Source organism: Schistocerca piceifrons, chromosome 1 (assembly GCF_021461385.2).
Source record: "Schistocerca piceifrons isolate TAMUIC-IGC-003096 chromosome 1, iqSchPice1.1, whole genome shotgun sequence".
In the NCBI taxonomy this organism is placed as follows: Eukaryota; Metazoa; Arthropoda; class Insecta; order Orthoptera; family Acrididae; genus Schistocerca; species Schistocerca piceifrons.
The window spans coordinates 967373254-967394480 of record NC_060138.1 but is presented as its reverse complement, the minus strand read 5'-3'; the positions used below and the strand labels follow the sequence as shown (position 1 = coordinate 967394480).

The following is a 21227-nucleotide window of genomic DNA, read 5'->3' as shown; positions in this document are numbered from 1 at the left end:
ATGCAATTTATTTTACATCTTACATGTATGTCTTGCTGCTTTGTTAAGGAAATAAAACATTTTTGATGGCGCTGGCTGCTACGTCCCTTATACTGGCGCTGTAATTGGATAATTTGGAGTTGTTTCCCACGTTTGTTTTTGTATTTTCTGTATCTACGGCCAGCTACTACTCGAAAAACCAAGTAAGAATACCGTTTAAGTGAACAAATATCGATGTTAATTTTGAACCTTGGATTGTTTTGTTACTTGCAAATGACAAGCTGTACTAAGTGTGGTACATGATATATCATATTATTTTGCGATTATACTTTCTTGGAGACAACAGCGTGGTCAACAAGCTAAAAATATCTTTCGCCCCAGGAAACTTTACCCATGGCCGAGAGCATTCTGCAATAGTCTTTTACGAGCACCTTACTCAGAAATCGCTTAAGCGTGGAATATTGTCAGCATGGAGCTATAACTGCATAATACGACATCCTCGACCGTTGCGCTTTCTGGACAGACGGCAGCCATCTGTTCAGAGGCTGAATGCGTAAAGCTTGTTACGACCTCATCCAGCTCCCTCTCTCTCTTTCAACAGGATTGAATTTTCTCATTATGCGGGCACTGTATACTTTCAATTACCGCACGTACGTGAAATGCAGGTGTCATGCCAGTATAAAACTTTAATGCAAATCCTAGTCTTTCTTTCAAATTTAAGTTGATTTCCTTTAATTGCAAGATCACACTTTCACTGAAAAAGGAAAGAAAGAAACACGAAGAAACTTGTACAACTTGAATGCTATACGTTACTGATTTTGTTCGTTGTTAGACTCTTTTTGCCCATGTTGCTTTCCAGATCGTTTTCCGAATGCTACGAACTTGAGTTTACTGCTCCGTAGCGAAACAGTAGCTGCGCAACAGGCGCACGTTGACAATGTGTACTTATTCTGCCCGTTCCGTTTTTATTTGGCTGTAGTGCGAGATTTTCGTCGCTCGTGTTACGCTAGACGAAAACGTAAATTATTTCATTAGCTTTGGCCAACGGTGTGGCCATCTACAAGCGACTACATCATTTTTGTTCAGGTGCTAAATGTGTCTGCAAATTTCCGGGAAATTTTGAGTAAAACGATGAAATCACCCCGAACATATCTATCGAATGCCCTGCCGCTAAATGATTCTGTAACGTAGTGTCAAAGGTCAAAGTTCCATTCTCCTAGGCGCACGGAAAATTGTGCTAGAGAAAAACAGTGCTTTAGGTTTAATGTTTCAGTCACGAAAACACAAACATTCCAATCGCGAAATGAAGATCTCGTATTTTGTCTCGCGAAGATAAAAGCTCTGTCTGTTGATTTGACAAATGTAAATCACGAATGAGATCGCTGAAATCCCCCTTAGAGACAAAAATTGTACATCATTTATTTTGGTAACAGCAATTCTTCACTCTGACAATCAGGCCCAATAGCAAATTTTAGTGTGGTACCGTACAGAAATCGCGTTGCCACACCGAAGTTGGCAATGCGATTCGATACCACAAATATTAGTGGCTCGCTGCAATCCACAAGGACGTATGGGAGTTGCTCCTGAACACCACACCTCCCCTCTCAGCGTAGCAGCGCCCTCACGCTGAGGTCAATATAGCGTTGAGCATGCAACAGCGCACCCCAGTTCGTGAACTCATCTGTGGGGATCAACGACATAGTATAGAATAAACGTGGTAGTTAAAGATTCTGATGGGCTTGTTCATTTTATTGTGGATCATCATGCTTCAGGAGAACAGTTTGTTAGTATGTGCATCAAATCATGGTTCAAATGGCTCTGAGCACTATGGGACTCAACTGCTGTGGTCATCAGTCCCCTAGAACTTAGAACTAATTAAACCTAACTAACCTAAGGACATCACATACACCCATGCCCGAGGAAGGATTCGAACCTGCGACCGTAGCAACAGCGCGGCTCCGGACTGGAGCGCCTAGAACCGCACGGCCACCGCGGCCGGCATCAAATCATGCTTTAATAGAAAATTGTCAAGGCTATCGTGGTCACCTGTTAACGAACTGTCTGTTGGCTTCTGTCTAGAGTTCTTCGGCAGACGTTTGTTTGATGATTTTTCTGGCGCTTCGCCAGCACGACTGGCTCGCATTGTCAAAGCTTCACCATCCTTTGCTATTGGTGGACTGAAGTCGAGCTAGTGGCCGCAGATCATGTGTACCTGACGCGGCAACGTCCAAGGGCTTTTCCGTGGTCATTTCCGGTGCGCTTCTTCCCTACCTACTTGCAACGGTCGTTTGCTGCAGTACGGGAGGCCAGGATCTGTAAACCTTGAGGCTTTCTTCTTTCTTGTTGATGCTGTTCTTATGTTTGTGTATTCCTATAACTTCTCCGAACAAACGGATGCGAAAGCTCTTTTCTTCAGCAAGAACTTCCGAGATCTCACACATTGCGGACTCTGCCACGGCTGATTTCTCCACCTGCCCCAACCTTCAATGCCGTTTGTGTTCTGTGATTCTGGTATTGACTGAAAGATCAGTTATTCCAGCATAAACGTTTCCACATGTATGTGGTGTACGATACATTCCCTACATTGCAAGTAGGTTCCTTTTCACATTTGCGATCTGAGACACACTTTGATGTTCTTTGTCAGTTTATAAATAGACCTTACGCCGTGATTGTGCAATATATGACCGATTCTGTCCGTCACTCTCGGAATGTATGGCAGAAAGGCCGTACCCGACGTTTCGTTTTCCGATGTGTCACTTCATCGATTGTTTTACTCTGTGACATTTCTTATGTAACTGGTGGAGTACCCATTGTTCCTCAGAACGCCTTCCACGTGTTGCATCTCGCGTCTAAGGTTCTGCGGCTCACATATTGGTCTTGCTCACTTTATTCTGAACGTATTAATCATATCTCTTTCCTCGCCCGTGTGGTAGTTTGACAGTCTGTACAGGTATCGGTCCGTGTGTGTCGGCTTTCGGTACACGCTATGTCTCAGGTTTTCGCCAGCTCTTGTAACCAGCACATCTAAAAAGGGTAGCTGTTTGTCCTTTTCTACCTCTATGGCAAAATTTATGTTGGCACTGAGGCTGTTTAAGGTGTGGTACAGGTATGTTGATGACACCTTCGTTGGGTGGAGCCATGGAGAGGAACAGCTCGGTGACTTCCTTAAGACACTTAAACAGTCTCCATGACAGCATAAACTTAACCCTGGAGGTTGAAAAGGACAAACAGCTACCCTTTCGAGATGGGCTGGTCACAAGGGAAGGTGGAAACCTGGCTCATAGCGTGTGTAGGAAACCGACACACACGGATCGAAACCTGCACAAACTGTCAGATCACCACTCAACCAGAAATGAGGCATGATTAATTTGCGCGTTACGCGAAGATGACGAATATGTGAGCTGCAGCACCTAAGACACTAGATGCAACACCTGGAAAGCGTTGTGAAGAACAATGGGTACTCCACCAGTTACATAAGAAATGTCACAGAGTAAAACAATCGGTGAAGTGACACATCGGAAAACGAAACGTCGGGTACGGCCTTTCTGCCATACATTCCGAGAGTGACGGACAGAATCGGTCATATATTGCACAATCACGACGTAAGGTCTGTTTATAAACTGACAAAGAAGATCAAAGTGTGTTTCAGACCGCAAAGGTGATAAGGAACCCACTTGCACTGTAGGGAATGTACCAAACACCATCTACATGTGGAAAAGTTTATGCTGGAATAACTGGTCTTTCAGTCAATACCAGAATCACAGAACGCAAACGGCATTGCAGGTTGGGGCAGGTGGAGAAATCAGCCGTGACGGAGTTCGCAATGTGTGAGATCGACCATATAGTAAAATTCGCCGACAAGGAAGTTCTTGCTGAAGAAAAGAGCTTTCGCATCCGCTTGTTCGGAGAAGTTATAGAAATACACAAACATGAGAACAGCAGCAAAAAGAATGAAGAAAGCCTCGAGATGTACATATCCCGGCTTCCCGTACTGCAGCAAAACACCGATGCAAGTAGCAAGGGAAGAACAGCACCGGAAATGACGTTGGCGCATAAGGTACTCAATCTGCGGCCGCTAGCTCGACTTCAGTCCATCGCTAGCAATGGATGGTGAAGCTTTGACAATGCCAACGAGTCGTGCTGGCGAAGCGACAGAAAAATTACCAAACAAACGTCGGTCGAAGAACCCGAGACAGAAGCCGACAGACAGTTTGTCGATGCTTTAACAGTCAATGACAGTTGTAACTTATCAAGCAGTCCTGTGGCAAAGATCTGTGTCAAAGTTAAGTAGATCTTTTATTCACTTATGTAATAAAGTGAATTAATATTTCATGTCTTCTAGAGCAGAACAATCAAAGGAACCACAGTTGTGCCCAGACGATTGAAGTGTCGTCTGATCACAACATTTTGACTGTTTTCCTTATTGTCGAGATTACGCCATCCATTTTTGCCAGACAAAATTAACAGTCTGTTGTATGGTCCGCTGCTTTCTTTCAAATCATGGGAACAACAGAGTACACGTGACGCAGTTCTTTTAACCAGACTGTCAGGAGTGAGATAGGCTACATGACTAACAGTGTATGTAGGGTCCAGTTACTGTCCTGGTCACCAGGCTTACTCTTGAAATAAAATTCGTAGCAATTCATCGAGTTATTTCTCCACAGATATAACAAACGAAAATTATACTATTTGTTCAGGTATGAGGCTTTCTTCTTTTGCATTAAAGCAAGCCACAGACCACCACGGACTTAGAACACCAAGCACCTGTCACAACTCTCACTGCTGAGAATCAAGGGGCAACAAACGCAACGCGAGTCTACGTGTTCAAGCATGACTCATAGGCAGTGCTGCCAAACCATCTTCGTTTCCTAAAGTTAGTTTTTTGAACTGTGGGACATCTTTGGTAATTCCTTGTATATATTTTAATTACTTTTCAAAAATTAAATCCGCAGGATGTTTAAAAGCGACAGAAGACTAATCAATATGCAGCCTTTTCAAGGATGTCGGTAGATAAAGGCTGGCACATCAGGAGAAAACTAATTTCACTTTCTAATTTAGCATCCACGCCTTGGCAAAGAACACCATTCACATTGTTTGTGACAAAAATATTGTTCACCAGCGTTATTAGGGTCCTAATAGATAATGTTTCAGATAAAAGTGGTTAAATATTTAAAATATAAACACTTTTGCAATAAAATTTTAGTTAAAAAATTCTCACTCTATCTTATTTACAACCGCTTAAACTCACAGCCACACAAACTCTAAAACTAGTTGCATAGTTTTAGAGTATATGTTAAAAAACAAATTCAAAGAACTGAAAATACTGAAACGATAGGCCTCTTACGTTGTTATAGGTTGAGGCAGTCACGCTGACTACACGTAAAAATCTGCTTGATACGGATGGTACCGAAGCTTTCTGTGACCTGGCGGTGGTTGTGTAGGGGTACCAGCTGTTGTCTCGTGAAACAGTTTGAGTGCTCTGATTTTCGGACACCGGTCAACTAATCACGGTGACTGTTTCAAGACAGTTTTACAGCATCGTCCAATTCATGTTCTCTGCTAGTGATAGGTTGTTCGCCAGCCGCTGTGGCGTTTCTAGGCTCTTCAGTCCGGAACCGCACTGCTGCTACGATCGCAGGTTCGAATCCTGCCTCGGGCATGGATGTGTGTGATGTCCTTAGGTTAGTTAGGTTTAAGTACTTCTAAGTCTAGGGGACTGATGACCTCAGATATTAAGCACCATAGTGCTTAGACCCATTTCAACGATTTGATAGGTTGTTCGAGCAGTATACTATATGTTTATGTGTTAACTGTTCTAAAAAGCTTTGAAAGAATGTTGTAGCAACCTCGTCCCCCCGGTGATTAGGACCTAAGACGCTCCACTTAAAAGATATCAACAGGGAGCTCTTGAAAATCATTGGTATAATCTCCTGCAGCTCTTCCACCTCCCTGCTGAAAAATCCGACATTTCTTTGCATATCTTGCGTACCCCGTGTGATTTATTATGTTAGTGTAACGTCTGAACTGTAGTGAACAAATTTTGCTATGTGAATCATCTATAACATTAAAACTATGTGAACCACGTACGCCTAAGCAGTGCCAATTTCTTCGTTTGTTTATACTGGTAACCTCCCACGAAGTAGTTTACTATCTTAACGACAATGATCACTACTTATTATGAAGCAGTAGGCAGCGTTGTTCCTGGATAAGGGCCCGTATATGTGACTCATTATATCTAATGTGATGCGAGATAGTCTCCTGGAGGGTTTTATCGTGCACTCGACAGAAGTTTCTTCAATGAGACAATTCTTGGAAACAAGTAATAATTAGTAATGTATGTCTGTTTCCCAGGCTCTATAAAAAAAACTCTGTATTTATGGCTGCACATTCTTGATGATGGATATTTAAACCGAGATATGTAAAACGAAATTGTAAGTCAATGTACACACATATATGTCTGTGACTTAGAATGTAACGATAATTACAAGTTCTTCCTGTAATTACTAACTTGAGCGTCGCCGATAAACAATAATTTCCCAGGGCGTTAAGAAATTTGGTGTTTTATATGTAAGCACATTGTCTCTTTAATCTAGCATACTTGTCATCTCCATAACTGGAGAAATCGATACCTTGCAGCATTGTAGTCCAGGCGACTGTCGAAGATGGAAAAAATCAGTGGCAGGGCGAAGTTGTTGCGTAGAGAGCATAATGCCGTTGAGGAATGGGTAAAAGCTGTCAGTCGACTGGTTACTATTGCTAAATGACGATTGGTTTTCTAGAGGATGATCAGACCACTGCAAGTGCTGTGGAAGTGTCAAAAAGTGTTGTAATAAGTGTGCAACAGAGAGAGGAGATTAACCGTACCTTATTAGCACTTCTGATAGCGAGTGGAAGATATATTCTGTACTCGTGCACAAAATACTTCTGATTTTGTTAATATTTCACATAGTCACGTTGCTCCAAGCAGCACCTTCTCACATCGGAGTTAGTGTCGGAAGGTATACTCGGAATCTCTTATGCTACATTTCACAGACTCCTGGTCACCATGCTAAGTACAATGGTGTACAGCATGTAATAACTGGAAATAAAGACAAAAGTAATGAGAAGTAGTAGAAATGAAAACTGCGAGACGCTTAATTTCAGAATTGGAGTTCTCGAAGTAGACGAAGCTAAGGAACTCTGCTACCTAGTCAGCAAAATAAACTATGAATGGACGGAGCAAGGAGGACATTAAATGCAGACTAGCACTAGCAAAAAAGGGCATTGCTGACCGACAGCAGTCCGCTGGTATCAAATATAGGTTTTAATTCGAGGAAGAAATTTCTGAGGCTGTATGTTTGGAGCATACCATTATATGGTATTGAAACATGGGCCGTGGAAAAAGCGGAACACAAGAGAATCGAAGCATTTAAGATGTGGTGCTACGGAAGAGCCTTGAAAATTATGTGGACTGATAAGGTAATGAAAGAGGAGGTTCTCGGCAGAATGGATGAGGAAGAAAATATATGGAAAATACTGACAAGAAGAAGGGACAGGATAGTAGAACATCTGTTGAGACATCACGGAATAATTTCCATGGTACTAGAGAGAGCTGTAGAGGACGAAATCTGTAGAGGAAGACAGAGGTTGGGAAACAGCCATCAAATAATTGGGCACATAGGTCGCAAGTGCTACCTTGGATGAACTGTTTGGCACAGGAGAGGAATTCGTGGCGGACCACATCAAATCAGTCAGGAAACTGATGGGAAAAAAGAAAGAGAGAGAGCGACAGTAGAATAAGGTGTTATCAGATGATTCGTGGGCTACAGTAACGAGCGATTCTGGACTGCAGCTACTGTAGAAATACTCTGCTTTAAACATACACACACCAAAAAAAGTTTTGCATCACCCCAGTTCCCAGAACTCCTGAAGATAGGCCTTGACTGTGGATATTGTATCATACGTGAGCAGCGCCTATTAGACAGAGGGGGTTCGACAGCCGATCAGTTCCAGTTACTCCACTAGGAATAGGTACACGACTCGTGTTGTCTGTAGTTCAACCATGCCTAGACGGTCATTACCGTGGTTCGATCGCGTCCGCATTGTTACTTTGTGCCAGGAAGGGCTCTCAACAAGGGAAGTGTCCAGACGTCTCGGAGTGAACCAAAGCGATGTTGTTCGGACATGGAGGATATACAGAGAGACAGGAACAGTCGATGATATGCAACGCGCGTGCCGCCCAAGGGCTACTGCTGCAGTGGATGACCGCTACCTACGGATTATGTCTCGGAGGAACCCTGACAGCAACGCCACCATGTTAAATAATGCTTTTCGTGCAGCCACAGATATCGTGTTACGACTCAAACTGCGCGCAATAGGCTGCATGATGCGCAACTTCATTCCCGACGTCCATAGCGAGGTCCATCTTTACAACCTCGACAAAAAAATGGTTCAAATGGCTCTGAGCACTATGGGACTTAACTTCTGAGGTCATCAGTCCCCTAGAACTTAAAACTACTTAAACCTAACTAACCTAAGGACATCACTCACATCCATGCCCGAGGCAGGATTCGAACCTGCGACCGTAGCGGTCGCGCGGTTCCAGACTGTAGCACCTAGAACCGCTCGGCCACTTCGGCTGACCCTCGACAACATGTAGCGCGGTACAGATGGGCCGCCGAATGGACCGCACACGATTGGCATCACGTTTCCTTCACCGATGAGTATCGCATATGCGTTCAACCAGACAATTGTCGGAGACGTGTTTGGAGGCAACCCCTGTCAGACTGAACGCCTTAGACACACTGTTCAGCGAGTGCAGCAAGGTAAGGTTTCCTGCTGTTTTGGGGTAGCGTTATGAAGGGCCGACGTACGCCGCTGGTGGTCATGTACGATACATGGCTCTAAGGCGCGTAAATCGTTCCTCTGTAATGGTGCAAAATCGTGGTGCCCTGCGGCGTCACCTTCGGGCTCGACAACGATTCAAGCAGCAATGTGTCGACACTTGCGGAAAAAAGCAACAGCTCAGAAGTTCATGTGAGGTCTAAGGTGGGTTAACATCATTACATTGGCACAAAGTTTCACCACAAAGCTGCCCAATCCCACGGTGAACATTTCACACGTTCAGGAGGTCGTCACACCTCGTCTTAACCACGGTTCACCACTTCCTTTGACGCTTCTGCGATGGCGATCAGAACAGCGGCAACCAGAGATGAAATCACACGGTTTTCTTATGAGTGGCCGAAGAATATACTCCAGACACACCGCCGCTGAGAATCTGCACTAAAAGACATCAATGGGCGGCATAAAGGGCGTCAAAGAAACCGCTCCTTTCCTTGGGCTGATTATTGCCACACATTTCGTAGTCAAAGCGACAGTTCGCAGTACGATGAGCAATGAGAAGTTCTTCACAAACTTTGACACTGCTGATACCCTCGGACGTTTCAACCCTTCTCTAAGGACAATGTGGGGCTGCATCCCCATCGAACGTGACGCACCCGTCCGGTACGCAGGTCTCCTGTACAGGTTGGTATCAGTGGGGACCGTGCAAAACAATTCTACGAAATTTGAACGTTATCCAAACCAGGTAAGGACACTTCTGCTTTCTCACACCTCCTATTTTGTGTCGTCCTATGGTGTGATCACGGAGGATGCAACAGTAACCCCGGAGAAATAAAACAGTAAAGCGCCCCTCTAAGATCCCCACCCCAACCTCGGCGGCAGCCGCCCATCTTTATTGAGAATTTTTAAAATGTACCTGTACATACAGAACCCGTAACGACGTCTTAGGCACTCGGAGTTCAGCAACCCCTTTGATACTCGCCGATCCTGGATGACCTACTATCAAGTGCAGGAGCTGCATTGTAGCGCAGAAAGAGCAGCAGCCTAGCCTGCCTGCAGGCGCCTGGTGCGTTATGGTTCGGTGGGTTGTTACTTCCACACTAAGAAGAAACTCACAACATTCTCAAGAGTTAAGGTTTATAATTTATAAAAAACAGCTACCAGCCACATGTATGGTTTAAAAAGGTTTATTATCTTCAGACCATGACCGGCTTCGGATTTTTCTTTACAAATCCATCTTCAGATGGCAGTTACAAGCATTCTAAGTTGGCCCTAGTTTTGTTTTTGTTATTCGTTTGGTGCAGATCTATGTAGTTCTGCCTGACGAAATATTCGTGCGTTTATGTTTTCGAGCGCAAGCTTAATACACTTTTCAATATGCACTGTGTGAGTGCTATTCCAGTCAATGGAATGTCGACTTTCGACAAATAGCGCATTCTCAAGAGTGTTCACGTGATCGTTTGGCGTCACGGTAGCCACGATATATAAATCTGCTCTTAATCGATTGTGGAACAGTGTAACTGTGACGGCTGACGGTGAGACGGCTCGGAGAGCACGGCTGTGACCTTCACGTCACGCAGCGGCGGCGGGGGCGGGGGCGGGGGCGGCGGCGGCGGCGGCCGCGGCGTGGCGGGGCGAGGTCCGCTGGCGGGCGTCCCGGGCGCGCCGCCAGGGCACAGTGACCCGCTGCCCGCCGCCGCCGCCGCCGCCGCCGCCGCCGCCCCCGCCGTCAACGCCCCCGTCACCGCCGCCCCCGCCAGACCGCGTCACAGACGGCTCTGCGCCCCTTGCAGCAGGTGCCACCGTGAAGCGTGTCCTTGCGCCTGTATAACCACACCAATGTCTCTGACGTACTAGTTCACTTCGGGAAGAGTTCTGACACCTTTGCATTTAATGCGTGACCAGTATTAGACTGTTGATATCTCTTCATAATATTGTCGGAATTACGGCACTGCTCGTTCTCGAAGTAATACGAGTACGTAGCGATTTTAGCGTAACCTCCAATCTCAGCTGTCTACAGCTGTCAATATACTGAGAAACGACGTCAGCATTTCCAGTAAACAGAAAGCTAGATTTCCTCGTCCGACATCCGTTGAATGTTCAAGTACCGGTCAACATCAGTGACCGAGGGAGGAATGTTAGCTTCTCCTTACCAAAGGAATTATCCGAGATCTTACCTCGAACTGTAAATCAAGTACCACTTAAATTCAGGCTGACGGAGCAATGGTTTCACCACGCTGCTTGCACTTGTGGAAATTAATTTTTGTCATTAACACATTGTTAGATACGTACCACTGACACGCGTAAAAATAGAACTCTGCCTGGCATGTTGATAAACGATCCTGGATGAATTTAAAGTGACCTAAGAAAGAAGGGGGGAACTTTGTCAAGCTTCGACAGTGGTCCAAAGTAACACTACGAAACAAAAACAGAACTTACGTAAACTGTTTTTTTCTAGCGCGCAGCGTCATGAAAGATAATATTTCAGTGTTATATGAAAAAAATTCGGTTACGTGCGATTATGTCTCACACATCGAAGGTTCCGTACAAACTAAATTATGTATAGAGGGAATTCATCCATCCCAGGAATCGAGAATTTCGCCAATATTTGCCTGTTATCAATATCGATACTGGCAAGACAGCAAAATATGTGACAAAACGGCATAAATGTTTTTCACTGCCAAGGGACCATAGACCTTAGTGTGTGACATAAAGTTCAACATCGTAAGTGTACCCGTTCCTGAGAAACAAGGGGTGTTAAGACAGACAGACAAGTAAGCGGATAACAAATGGTTCAAATGGTTCTGGGCACTATGGGACTTAAAATCTGAGGTCATCAGTGCCCTAGAACTTAGAACTACTTAAACCTAAGTAACCTAAGGACATCACACACATCTATGCCCGAAGCAGAATTCTAACCTGCGACCGTAGCGGTCGCTCGGTTCCAGACTGAAGCGCCTAGAACCACTAGGTCACAACGGCCGGCTAGACGGATGAGAAACGACAAACAAAATATTTTTTCGTATAGTATAATTACAAATTAACGATATTCGTATTTGTTGTTTTGCTTTCACTGAGAAAGGTTGCTGATTGCCAAACTTCATGATTCTACTCGTATGTCAACTGGAAGTACCCTATACGTTTTGACGAGTGAGATTGCGACTATGAAAATATGTGACGTAAATGGCCGTGTCTTTTGATTGCAGCGACTGTCTTAAATTTTTTACTCTGTAAATCGACACAGACCACATCATCTACCGGTTAATGAGAAAAAGCGGTCCTAAACGACAGACAGACAGACTGTCCGATAATACAGACAAAAAGAAATTGTTCTATGTGGAATAACAACAAAGTAATAATTTTCGTATTTTTTTATTTAGTTGTACTATGAAACGTTGCTTCTTGCCAAATTTCATGATTCTGACCAACAGGAAACACCACATAGGCTTTGATGAGTTAGTTTACGGGTATCAAAACATATGGCTCTATATATTGATTGCTTTTTTGCACAGCCAACAGTCCACAGACCCTAAGTGTGTGAGACAAATTTCAGCTTGATACGTCTGCCCGTTCCTGAGAGAAACAGGTCTTAACACACGACAGACAGACAGACAGACAGACAATCAAATAACATATGACAGGGAATTTTTTTTTGTCGTGTGAGATAATTACAAACTAAAAATTTTCAGATTTTTTTTCCCTTTAGGTTTACTGTTAAACATTGCTTCATGCCAACTTTCATGCCAACGGGAAGCGCCCTATAAGTTTGGGTGAACGAATTTGCTAATATCAAAATATGTTGCATGAATGACTGTATTTTTTGATTGCATTGGCTTAGAAGTTTCATTTTTGTACACCGCCAAGGGACGATATACCGTAGTATATGGCATAAATTTGAACTTGGCACGTCTCCCCGTTCTAGAAAAAAAAATCATTAACAGACAGACAGACGGATGGACAACAAAGTGCTCATATAAGTCATTAGTCTTCTGAGTGGTTTGATGCGGCCCGCAACGATATTCTTTTGTGCTAAACTCTTCATCTCAGAGTAGTGCTTCCAACCTACTTCCTCAATTATTTGCTGGATGTATTCCAATCTCAGTCTTCTTTTACAGTTTTTGACCTCTGCAGCTCCCTCCAGTACCGTGGAAGTAATTTCCTGATGTCCTATCATCCTGTCCCTCCCCATTGTTGGTCTTTTGCACATATTTCTTTCCTCTCCAATTCTGCTCAGAACCTTCTCATTCCTTACATTATCAGTATACCAAAATTTCAACATTCGTCTTTAGCACCACGTCTCAAATGCTTCTATTCTCTTCTCTTCCGGTTTTCCCACAGTCCATGTTTAGCTATCATACAATACTGCACTCCAAACAGAAATTTCTTCCTCAAATGAAAGCCTATGTATGATACTAGTAGACCTCTCTTGCTAGGAATGCCATTTTTGCCAATGTCGGTCTGCTTCTGGTGTCCTCCTTGTTCCGTCCATCATTGATTATTTTGTTCACTGAGTAGTTCATCCATCTACTTCGTGACCATCAATCCTGATGTCAAGTTTCTCGCTGTTCTCATTTCTACTACTTCTCATTGCTTTCGTCTTTCTACAGTTTACTCTCAGTCCATGTTCTGTACTCATTAGACTGTTCATTCCATTCAGCAGATCCTATAATTCTTCTTCACTTTCACTCAGGATAGTGATGTCATCAGCGAATTGTATCATTGACATCCTTTAACCTTGAATTTTAGTTCCACTCTCGAACCTTTCTTTTATTTCCATCATTGCTTCTTCGATGTATAGGCTGAATAGTAGAGGAGAAAGACTACGTCGCTTACACCCTTTTTAATCCGAGAGCTTCGTTCTTGGTCGTCCACTCTTATTATTCCCTCGTGGCTCTTGTACATATTGTATATTACCCGCCTCTCCCTACAGTTTAACCCTATTCCTCTCAGAATTTCGAATATTTTGCACCAATTTACGTTGTCGAAGGCTTTTTGCAGGTCGACAGATCCTATGAACGTGTCTTGGTTTTTCATTAGTCTTGCTCCCATTATCAACCGCAACGTCAGAATTGCCTCTCTGATGCCTTTACCTTTACTAAAACCAAACTGATCCTCATCTAGTAAATCCTCAATTTTCGTTTCCATTCTTTTGTATATTATTGTTGTCATGAACTTCGATACATGAGGTTTTAAGCTGATTGTGCAATAATTCTCGCACTTGTCAAATGGTTCAAATGGCTCTGAGCACTATGGGACTTAACATCTGTGGTCATCAGTCCCCTAGAACTTATAACTACTTGAACCTAACTAACCTAAGGACATCACACACATCTATGCCCGAGGCAGGATTCGAACCTGCGACCGTAGCAGTCCCGCGGTTCCGGACTGAGCACCTAGAACCCGCACTTGTCAGCTCTCGCCTTCTTCTGAGTTGTGTGGTTGATACTCTTCCGAAAATCGGGTGGTATGTCACCAGACTCATACATTCACGCACCAACGTGAATAGCTGTTTTGTTGTCAATTCCCCTGATGATTTTAGAAATTCTGATGGAATGTTATCTATCTCTGAAATTCTGCTTCTAATACTGGATACTCTGTCTCTTCTAAATCGACTCCTGTATCCTCTTCTGCCACATCAGAAAAATCTTCCCCCTCATAGAGGCCTTCAATGTACTGTTTCCATCTATCCGCTTCCTCCTTAGCATTTAACAGTGGAATTCCCGTTGCACTCTTAATGTTACCACCCTTCCTCCAACGTCATCAAGGGTTGTTTTGACTTTTCTGTATGCTGAGTCAATCCTTCCGACAATCAATTCCTTTCCGAATTCTTCACATTTTTTATGCAACCATTTCATCTTAGGTTCCTGCACTTCCTATTTATTTCATTCCTCAGCAATTTGTATTTCTTTATTTCTGAATTTCTCCGCACGTTTTTATACTTCCTTGTTTCATCGATCTACTGGATACCCATGGTTTCTTCGCAGTTACCTTCTTTGTGTCTATGTTCTTCTTTCCAACTTCTGTGACTGCCCTTTTTAGAGATGTCCATTCCTCTTCAATTGTACTGCCTACTGAGCTATTCCTTTTTGCTGTCTCTATAGCCTTAGGGAACTTTAAGAGTACCTTGTCATCCCTTAGTACTTCTGTATTCCACTTCTTTGCGTATTGATTCTTCCTGACTAATCACTTTAACTTCAGCCCACTCTTCGTCAGTTACTGCACTGTGATCTAAGTCTGTATCTGCTCCTGGGTAACCTTACAGTTCAGTATCTGATTTTGCAATCTCTTTCTCACCGTGATGTAATCTAACTGAAATCCTTCAGTGCCATCCAAGTACACCTTCTCCTCTTGTGATTCTTGATCAGAGTATTCGCTATTACTAGCTGAAATTTATTACATAACTCAATTAGTCTTTCTCCTCTCTCATACTTTGTCCCAACCTCCTGTAACCATTTCTTCTATTCCCTTTCCTACAACTGCGTTCCAGTCTCCCATGACCATTGTATTTTCATCTCCCTTTACGTACTGTACTACCTCTTCAATATCCTCATATACTTTCTCTACCTCTTCCTCCCCAGCTTGCGACGTCGGCACATATACCTGAACTATCCTTGTCGATTTGCTGTTGATTCTAATAAGAAATACCCTATCACTGATCTGTTCGCAGTAACACACTCTCTGCGCTACCTTCCTATTCACAACGAATCCTACTCTCGGTATACTATTTTCTGCTGCTATGGATATTATCCTATCTGACCAGAAATCCTTGTCTTCTTTCGCCGGCTGCAGTGGCCGAGCGGTTCTAGGCGCTTCAGTCCGAAACCGCGCGACTGCTACGGTAGCAAGTTCGAATCCTTCCTCGGGCATGGATGTATGTGATGTTCTTAGGTTACTTAGGTTTAAGTAGTTCTAAGTTCTAGGGGACTGATGACCTCAGATGTTAAGTCCCATAGTGCTCAGAGCCATTTGAACCTTGTCTTCTTTCCATTTCACGTCACTGACCTAGGTTGAGCCTTTTTATTTCCGTTTTCAGATTTTCTAGCTTCCCTACCACGTTCAAGTGTCGGCCATTCCACGCTCCGACTCGTAGAACGGTTATCCTTCTTCTCGTAGTCACCTCCTCCTTGGCGGTTCGCTCCCGCAGATCCGAATAGGGAACTATTCCGAAATCTTTTGCCAATGGAGAGATAATTATGACACTTTTTCAATTACCGGTCACATGTCCTGTGGATACATGTTTTGTGTCTTTAATGCAGTGGTTTCCATTGCCTTCAGCATCCTCATGCCGTTGATCATTGCTGATTTTTCCGCCTTTAGGGGCTGTCCACGTGTCTAGGTATCCCAGTGAGGTACAGAATCTTTAAATAGTTCAGTTCTCCTGAAAGTGAACTCCTTTTTAAAAAATTCTTCAGTCTAGGTGATGGCGCTAAAATTACATGACATTTTTCTACGCAAGAGATACAGAGAGCACATTGAAACAGGCAGTCCGTCATTCCTGTTAAATGGAACAGACTTCAAGTGCAACGCGCAAAAGATTTCTTCTTGCAGAAAAATGCATGCGAAACATGTGGATGTAATAAAAGCACAAGAATGCACTAGGTTATGATTAACAATGAAGTACTCCATCGAGAAACACTGTCCACTCACATCGATGTGACCGCCTGTCCAAAGGCTGAATTGTCAGCTTTTGTAGCCTGCACGGCTGCGAGACGTGCAGGAAGAGAGTCTGGAAGGTATTGACAAGGATGTGGAGCCATGCCAACTCGAGTGCCGTAGCAGGCTGCGCTAAGGTTGTCTGTTGAGGATCCATCGCACGAACAGCCCGATCAAGCTGGTTCCGCAAATTCTCGATTGAGTTAAAATCCGAGAAGTTTTTTTGGCCAGAGGACTGAGGTAAACTGATCCTGGTGCTCTTCGAACGACCCAGGTAAACTGCGACACGTTGCACAGCCCTGCTCGTAGATGCCAACGAAAACAAAATGCATTTAGGGTGGATATGGTCCTCAAGGATAGACGCATATTTACGTTGATCTTCAGTGTCTTCCAGAATAACGAAACTACCCAGGGAATGCCTTGAAAACTTTCCCCAGATCATAACGCTCTCTCCTAGTTTGCTTTCAGACGTTTCACGGTGTACACGCCAACCACCATCTGTGCGAGGGAGCATAAAACATGATTCTTCTGAAAAGACCACTTGTCACCACTTAGTGGACGTCCTCTTGCTATATTGGCGTGCAAATTCCAGCCTTCGTCGCCGATGAATTGCAGTGAGCACGGTTGCATGGTTGCATGAACTAGACGGCTTCTGCTGGAGGCCTATACACAGCAACGTTCACTAAATAATCACTCGTGCACATCTCCGCGGCCGCCGTGCAGCCCTGCCACGTATGGCCCGTGCCACACACACTTTGGATAGCGCCATTTTGCCATGACGGCACGCGAATAGTTTGCACACACTGCCGTTTCGGAAATGCTTCCACACTAATCCGTTTTAGACGTCAGCTAAACTGCTCCGTTTCTGCATTACGACGACAACACTCTTTTCCGCGTTCCCCCTGAAACCCTTTAGTGCTGCCATCTCCCATCTGTTAATGGTTATTGCACGTTGGCGTGGAACGTATGAAGTGCTCGCATTAACGTGATTGGATCATGTTTTTAATCCTAGACATTTTACATTATCAATTTATTGGAGCTTGCGTTATGTGGTTTTTGCAAGCTGTCGTGAAACGTTAAAATGCATGCAGTATCTACGAAATGTTCAAGCATCTGACAGCGATGCGATGCATGAAGTCACAAAAGTCATTGGGTGGCGTTCATATACAGATGACAATAGTATCACGTACGCAGGGTGTAAAAGGGCAGTGCATTCGCGAAGCTGTCATTTATACTCAGGTGATTCATGTGAAAGGGTTTCTGATGAGATGTTGGCTGCATGACGAAAATTAATAGGTCTTGAAAACGGAGTGCTAGTTGGAGCTAGACGCATGGGAAATTGCATTTCGGAAATCGGTATGGAATTCAATATTTCGAAATCCACAGCGTCAAGAGTACGTCGAGAATACCCAATTTCAGGCATTATCTCTCACCACAGACAACGCAGTAGCCGACGTCCATCACTTAAGGACTGAGACCAACGGCATTCGCGTGGAAAATGGTTCAAATGGCTCTGAGCACTATGGGACTTAGTATCTGAGGTCATCAGTCCCCTAGAACTTAAAACTACTTAAACCTAACTAACCTAAAGCCATCACACACATCCATGCCCGAGGCAGAATCCGAACCTGCGACCGAAGCGGTCGCGCGGTTCCAGACTAGCGCGTAGAACCGCTCGTCCACACCAGCCGGCATTCGCGTAGAGGAGCCAGTGCTACAGACATGCAACGCTGCGAGAAATAACCATAGAAATCAATGGGAGATGTACTACGAATGTATAAGTTAAAACGCTGTGGCTAAATGTGGCGTGGAAATAGACGACTGACGTGAAAGCCTCTGCTAACAGCATGACATAGCCCGCAGCGCCTCTCTGGCTCGTGACCATATCGGTTCGACCCTAGGCGACTGGAAAACCGTGTCCTTGTCAGATGAGTTCCGATTTCAGTTGGTAAGCGCCGATTGCAGGGTTCGAGTGTGGCACAGACCACACGAAGCTATGGACTCAAGATTTCAACAAGGTACTGTGCAAACTGGTGGTTCCATAATGGTGTGGGCTGTGTTTACATGGAACGGACAGAGTCCTCTGGTCCAATTGAACCTGTAATTGATTGATAATGGTTATTTTCGGCTACCTGAAGACCATTGGAGGCCATTATTGAATTTCATTTTCTCAAACAACGATATAATGTCACCGGGCCACAATTATTCGCGATTGGTTTGGCGAACGATCTGGACAATTAGCGCATATGAGTTGGCCACCCAGATGGCCTGGCATGAATCTCGTCGAACATTTATGGGACATGATCCAGAGGTCAGTTCGTGCACGACACCCTACACCGGCTACTGTTTCGCGTTTATGGGCGACTATAGAGACAGCATGGCTCAATATTTCTGCAGGGGACTTCTAACGACTTGAATCCACGCCACTTTGCGCTGCTACACTGACAGGCAAAAACGTTCGACACGATATTAGAAGGTACCCCTTGACTTTTGTCTGCTCAGTGTATCATATTATTTGAACGAGAACACTGCATTAGTCTGAAACAAAGGAGGCGTAAAGTTGTCAAGCGGAACTTTTTAATAACAGCTAAGGTTTATATATATATGGAAATACGCACGTCTGTGATACCCTCGTACTGAAAGAATGTTCTTACACTACTGTCCATTAAAATTGCTGCACCACGAAGATGACGTGCTACAGACGCGAAATTTAACCGACAGGAAGAAGATGCTGTGATATGCAAATGATTTGCTTTTCAGAGCATTCACACAAGGTTGGCGCCGGAGTGGACACCTGCAACGTGCTGACATGAGGAAACTTTCCAACCGATTTCTCATACACAAACAGCAGTTGGATGACCGGCGTTGCCTGGTGAAACGGTGTTGTGATGCCTCGTGTAAGGAGGAGAAATGCGTACCATCACGTTTCCGACTTTGATAAAGGTCGGATTGTAGCCTATCGCGATTGCAGTTTATCGTATCGCGACATTGCTGCTTTCGTTGGTCGAGATGCAATGACTGTTAGCAGAATATGGAATCGGTGGGTTCAGGAGGGTAATACGGAACGCCGTGCTGGATCCCAATGGCCTCGTATCACTAGCAGTCGAGATGACAGGCATCTTATCCGCATGGCTGCAACGGATCCTGCACCCACGTCTCGATCCCTGAGTCAACAGATGGGGACGTTTGCAAGGCAACAACCATCTGCACAGTTAGACGACGTTTGTAGCAGTTTGGACTATCAACTCGGAGACCATGGCTGCGGTTACCCTTAACCCTGCATCACAGACAGGAGCGCCTGCGATGGTGTACTGAACGACAAACCTGGGTGCACGATTGACAAAACGTCATTTTTTCGGATGAATCCAGGTTCTGTTTACAGCATCATGATGGTCGCATCCGTGTTTGGCGACATCGTGGTGAACGTACATTGGAAGCGTGTATTCGTCATCGCCATACTGGCGTATCACCCGGCGTGATGGTATGGGGTGCCATTGGTTACACGTCTCGGTCACTTCTTGTTCGCATTGACGGCACTTTGAACAGTGGACGTTACATTCCAGATGTGTTACAACCCGTGGCTCTACCCTTCATTAGATCCCAGCGAAACGCTACACTTCAGCAGTATAATGCACGACCGCACGTTGCAGGTCCTGTACGGGCCTTCCTGGGTACAGAAAATGTTCGACTGCTGCCCTCGCCAGCACATTCTCCAGATCTCTCACCAACTAAAAACATCTGGTCAATGGTGGCCCAGCAACTGGCTCGTCACAATACGCCAGTCACTACTCTTGATGAACTGTGGTATCGTGTTGAAGCTGCATGGGCAGCTGTACCTGTACACGCCATCCTAGCTCTGTTTGACTCAATGCCCAGGTGTATCAAGGCCTTTATTACGGCCAGAGATGGTTGTTCTGGGTAGTGATTTCTCAGGATCTAAGCACCCAAATTGCGTGAAAATGTAATCACATGTCAGTTCAAGTATAATATATTTGTCCAATGAATACCCGTTTATCATCTGCATGTCTTCTTGGTGTAGCAATTTTAATGGCCAATAGTGTATATCATTCGAGCTTTCACGAGACACTACTATTTTTCTATCGTGTACGTAACTTAGCCAGGGCACACTTTTATTATTTATCACACAAACCATTATTTGCTAGCAGTGCCGGAAAGTAAACAGAATACAGCTCAGTGACGAGCCTCGGGCCTGTCTGGCGATATTCTTGGTAGCTCGTCTGCAGAGCGCACCGCGGAAGTGGGTGCTGACCACCAGGAGCAGCGCTAAACGGCAAGGCGGGGCGGGGCGCGTCGCGGAGCCGCGCGGTGGCGGAGGGCCAGCCAGCGGCAGCGGGAAGCGGCGGCCGGGTTATTTATTTGTTTGCCCTCTTGTTTGTTTCCAGGCGGGCGGGCGAACATCTTAAAACGTCAAGTGGCCCGCCACACGCCGTGTGTGCGCTCTGACTCAGGCACCTTTTGTTTCGGCACTCCCACAATTTCGGCAGCTGCGCGCTGCCTCCCGCCCTCTGCTTCACATCTCGCTCTTAACTTGCCGCGTCATGCAGATTTCTGTCTATTCTGGTCACTCAAGAAATTGTTGCAGTATGTAAACGGGTTCCATTAGATAACTTGCACGTATTCGATACTCTGTTTTTTCTGGGACAGGATAGCTTGTTTATTTGCGATAAAATACCTGACACCTCTGCGTCGTAATCTGACACTATAGTCTGGGAGACGAGTCTTTGGTATTGACAGCTCGGTAGCGTCTTTCCGTT

The 21227-nt window shown here is 44.7% G+C and overlaps 1 protein-coding gene across 1 annotated transcript in view; it reads right to left on the bottom strand.

The window, feature by feature from the left end:
- The window catches only part of LOC124776853 (alanine and glycine-rich protein-like), a 153489-nt gene that overhangs the window by 109634 nt on the left and 22628 nt on the right, over nucleotides 1–21227 (bottom strand). The window contains exon 2 of the mRNA XM_047252028.1: nucleotides 10376–10622. Coding sequence (XP_047107984.1) covers nucleotides 10376–10622 — 247 coding nt within the window. The remainder of the gene's footprint in view (nucleotides 1–10375; nucleotides 10623–21227) is intronic.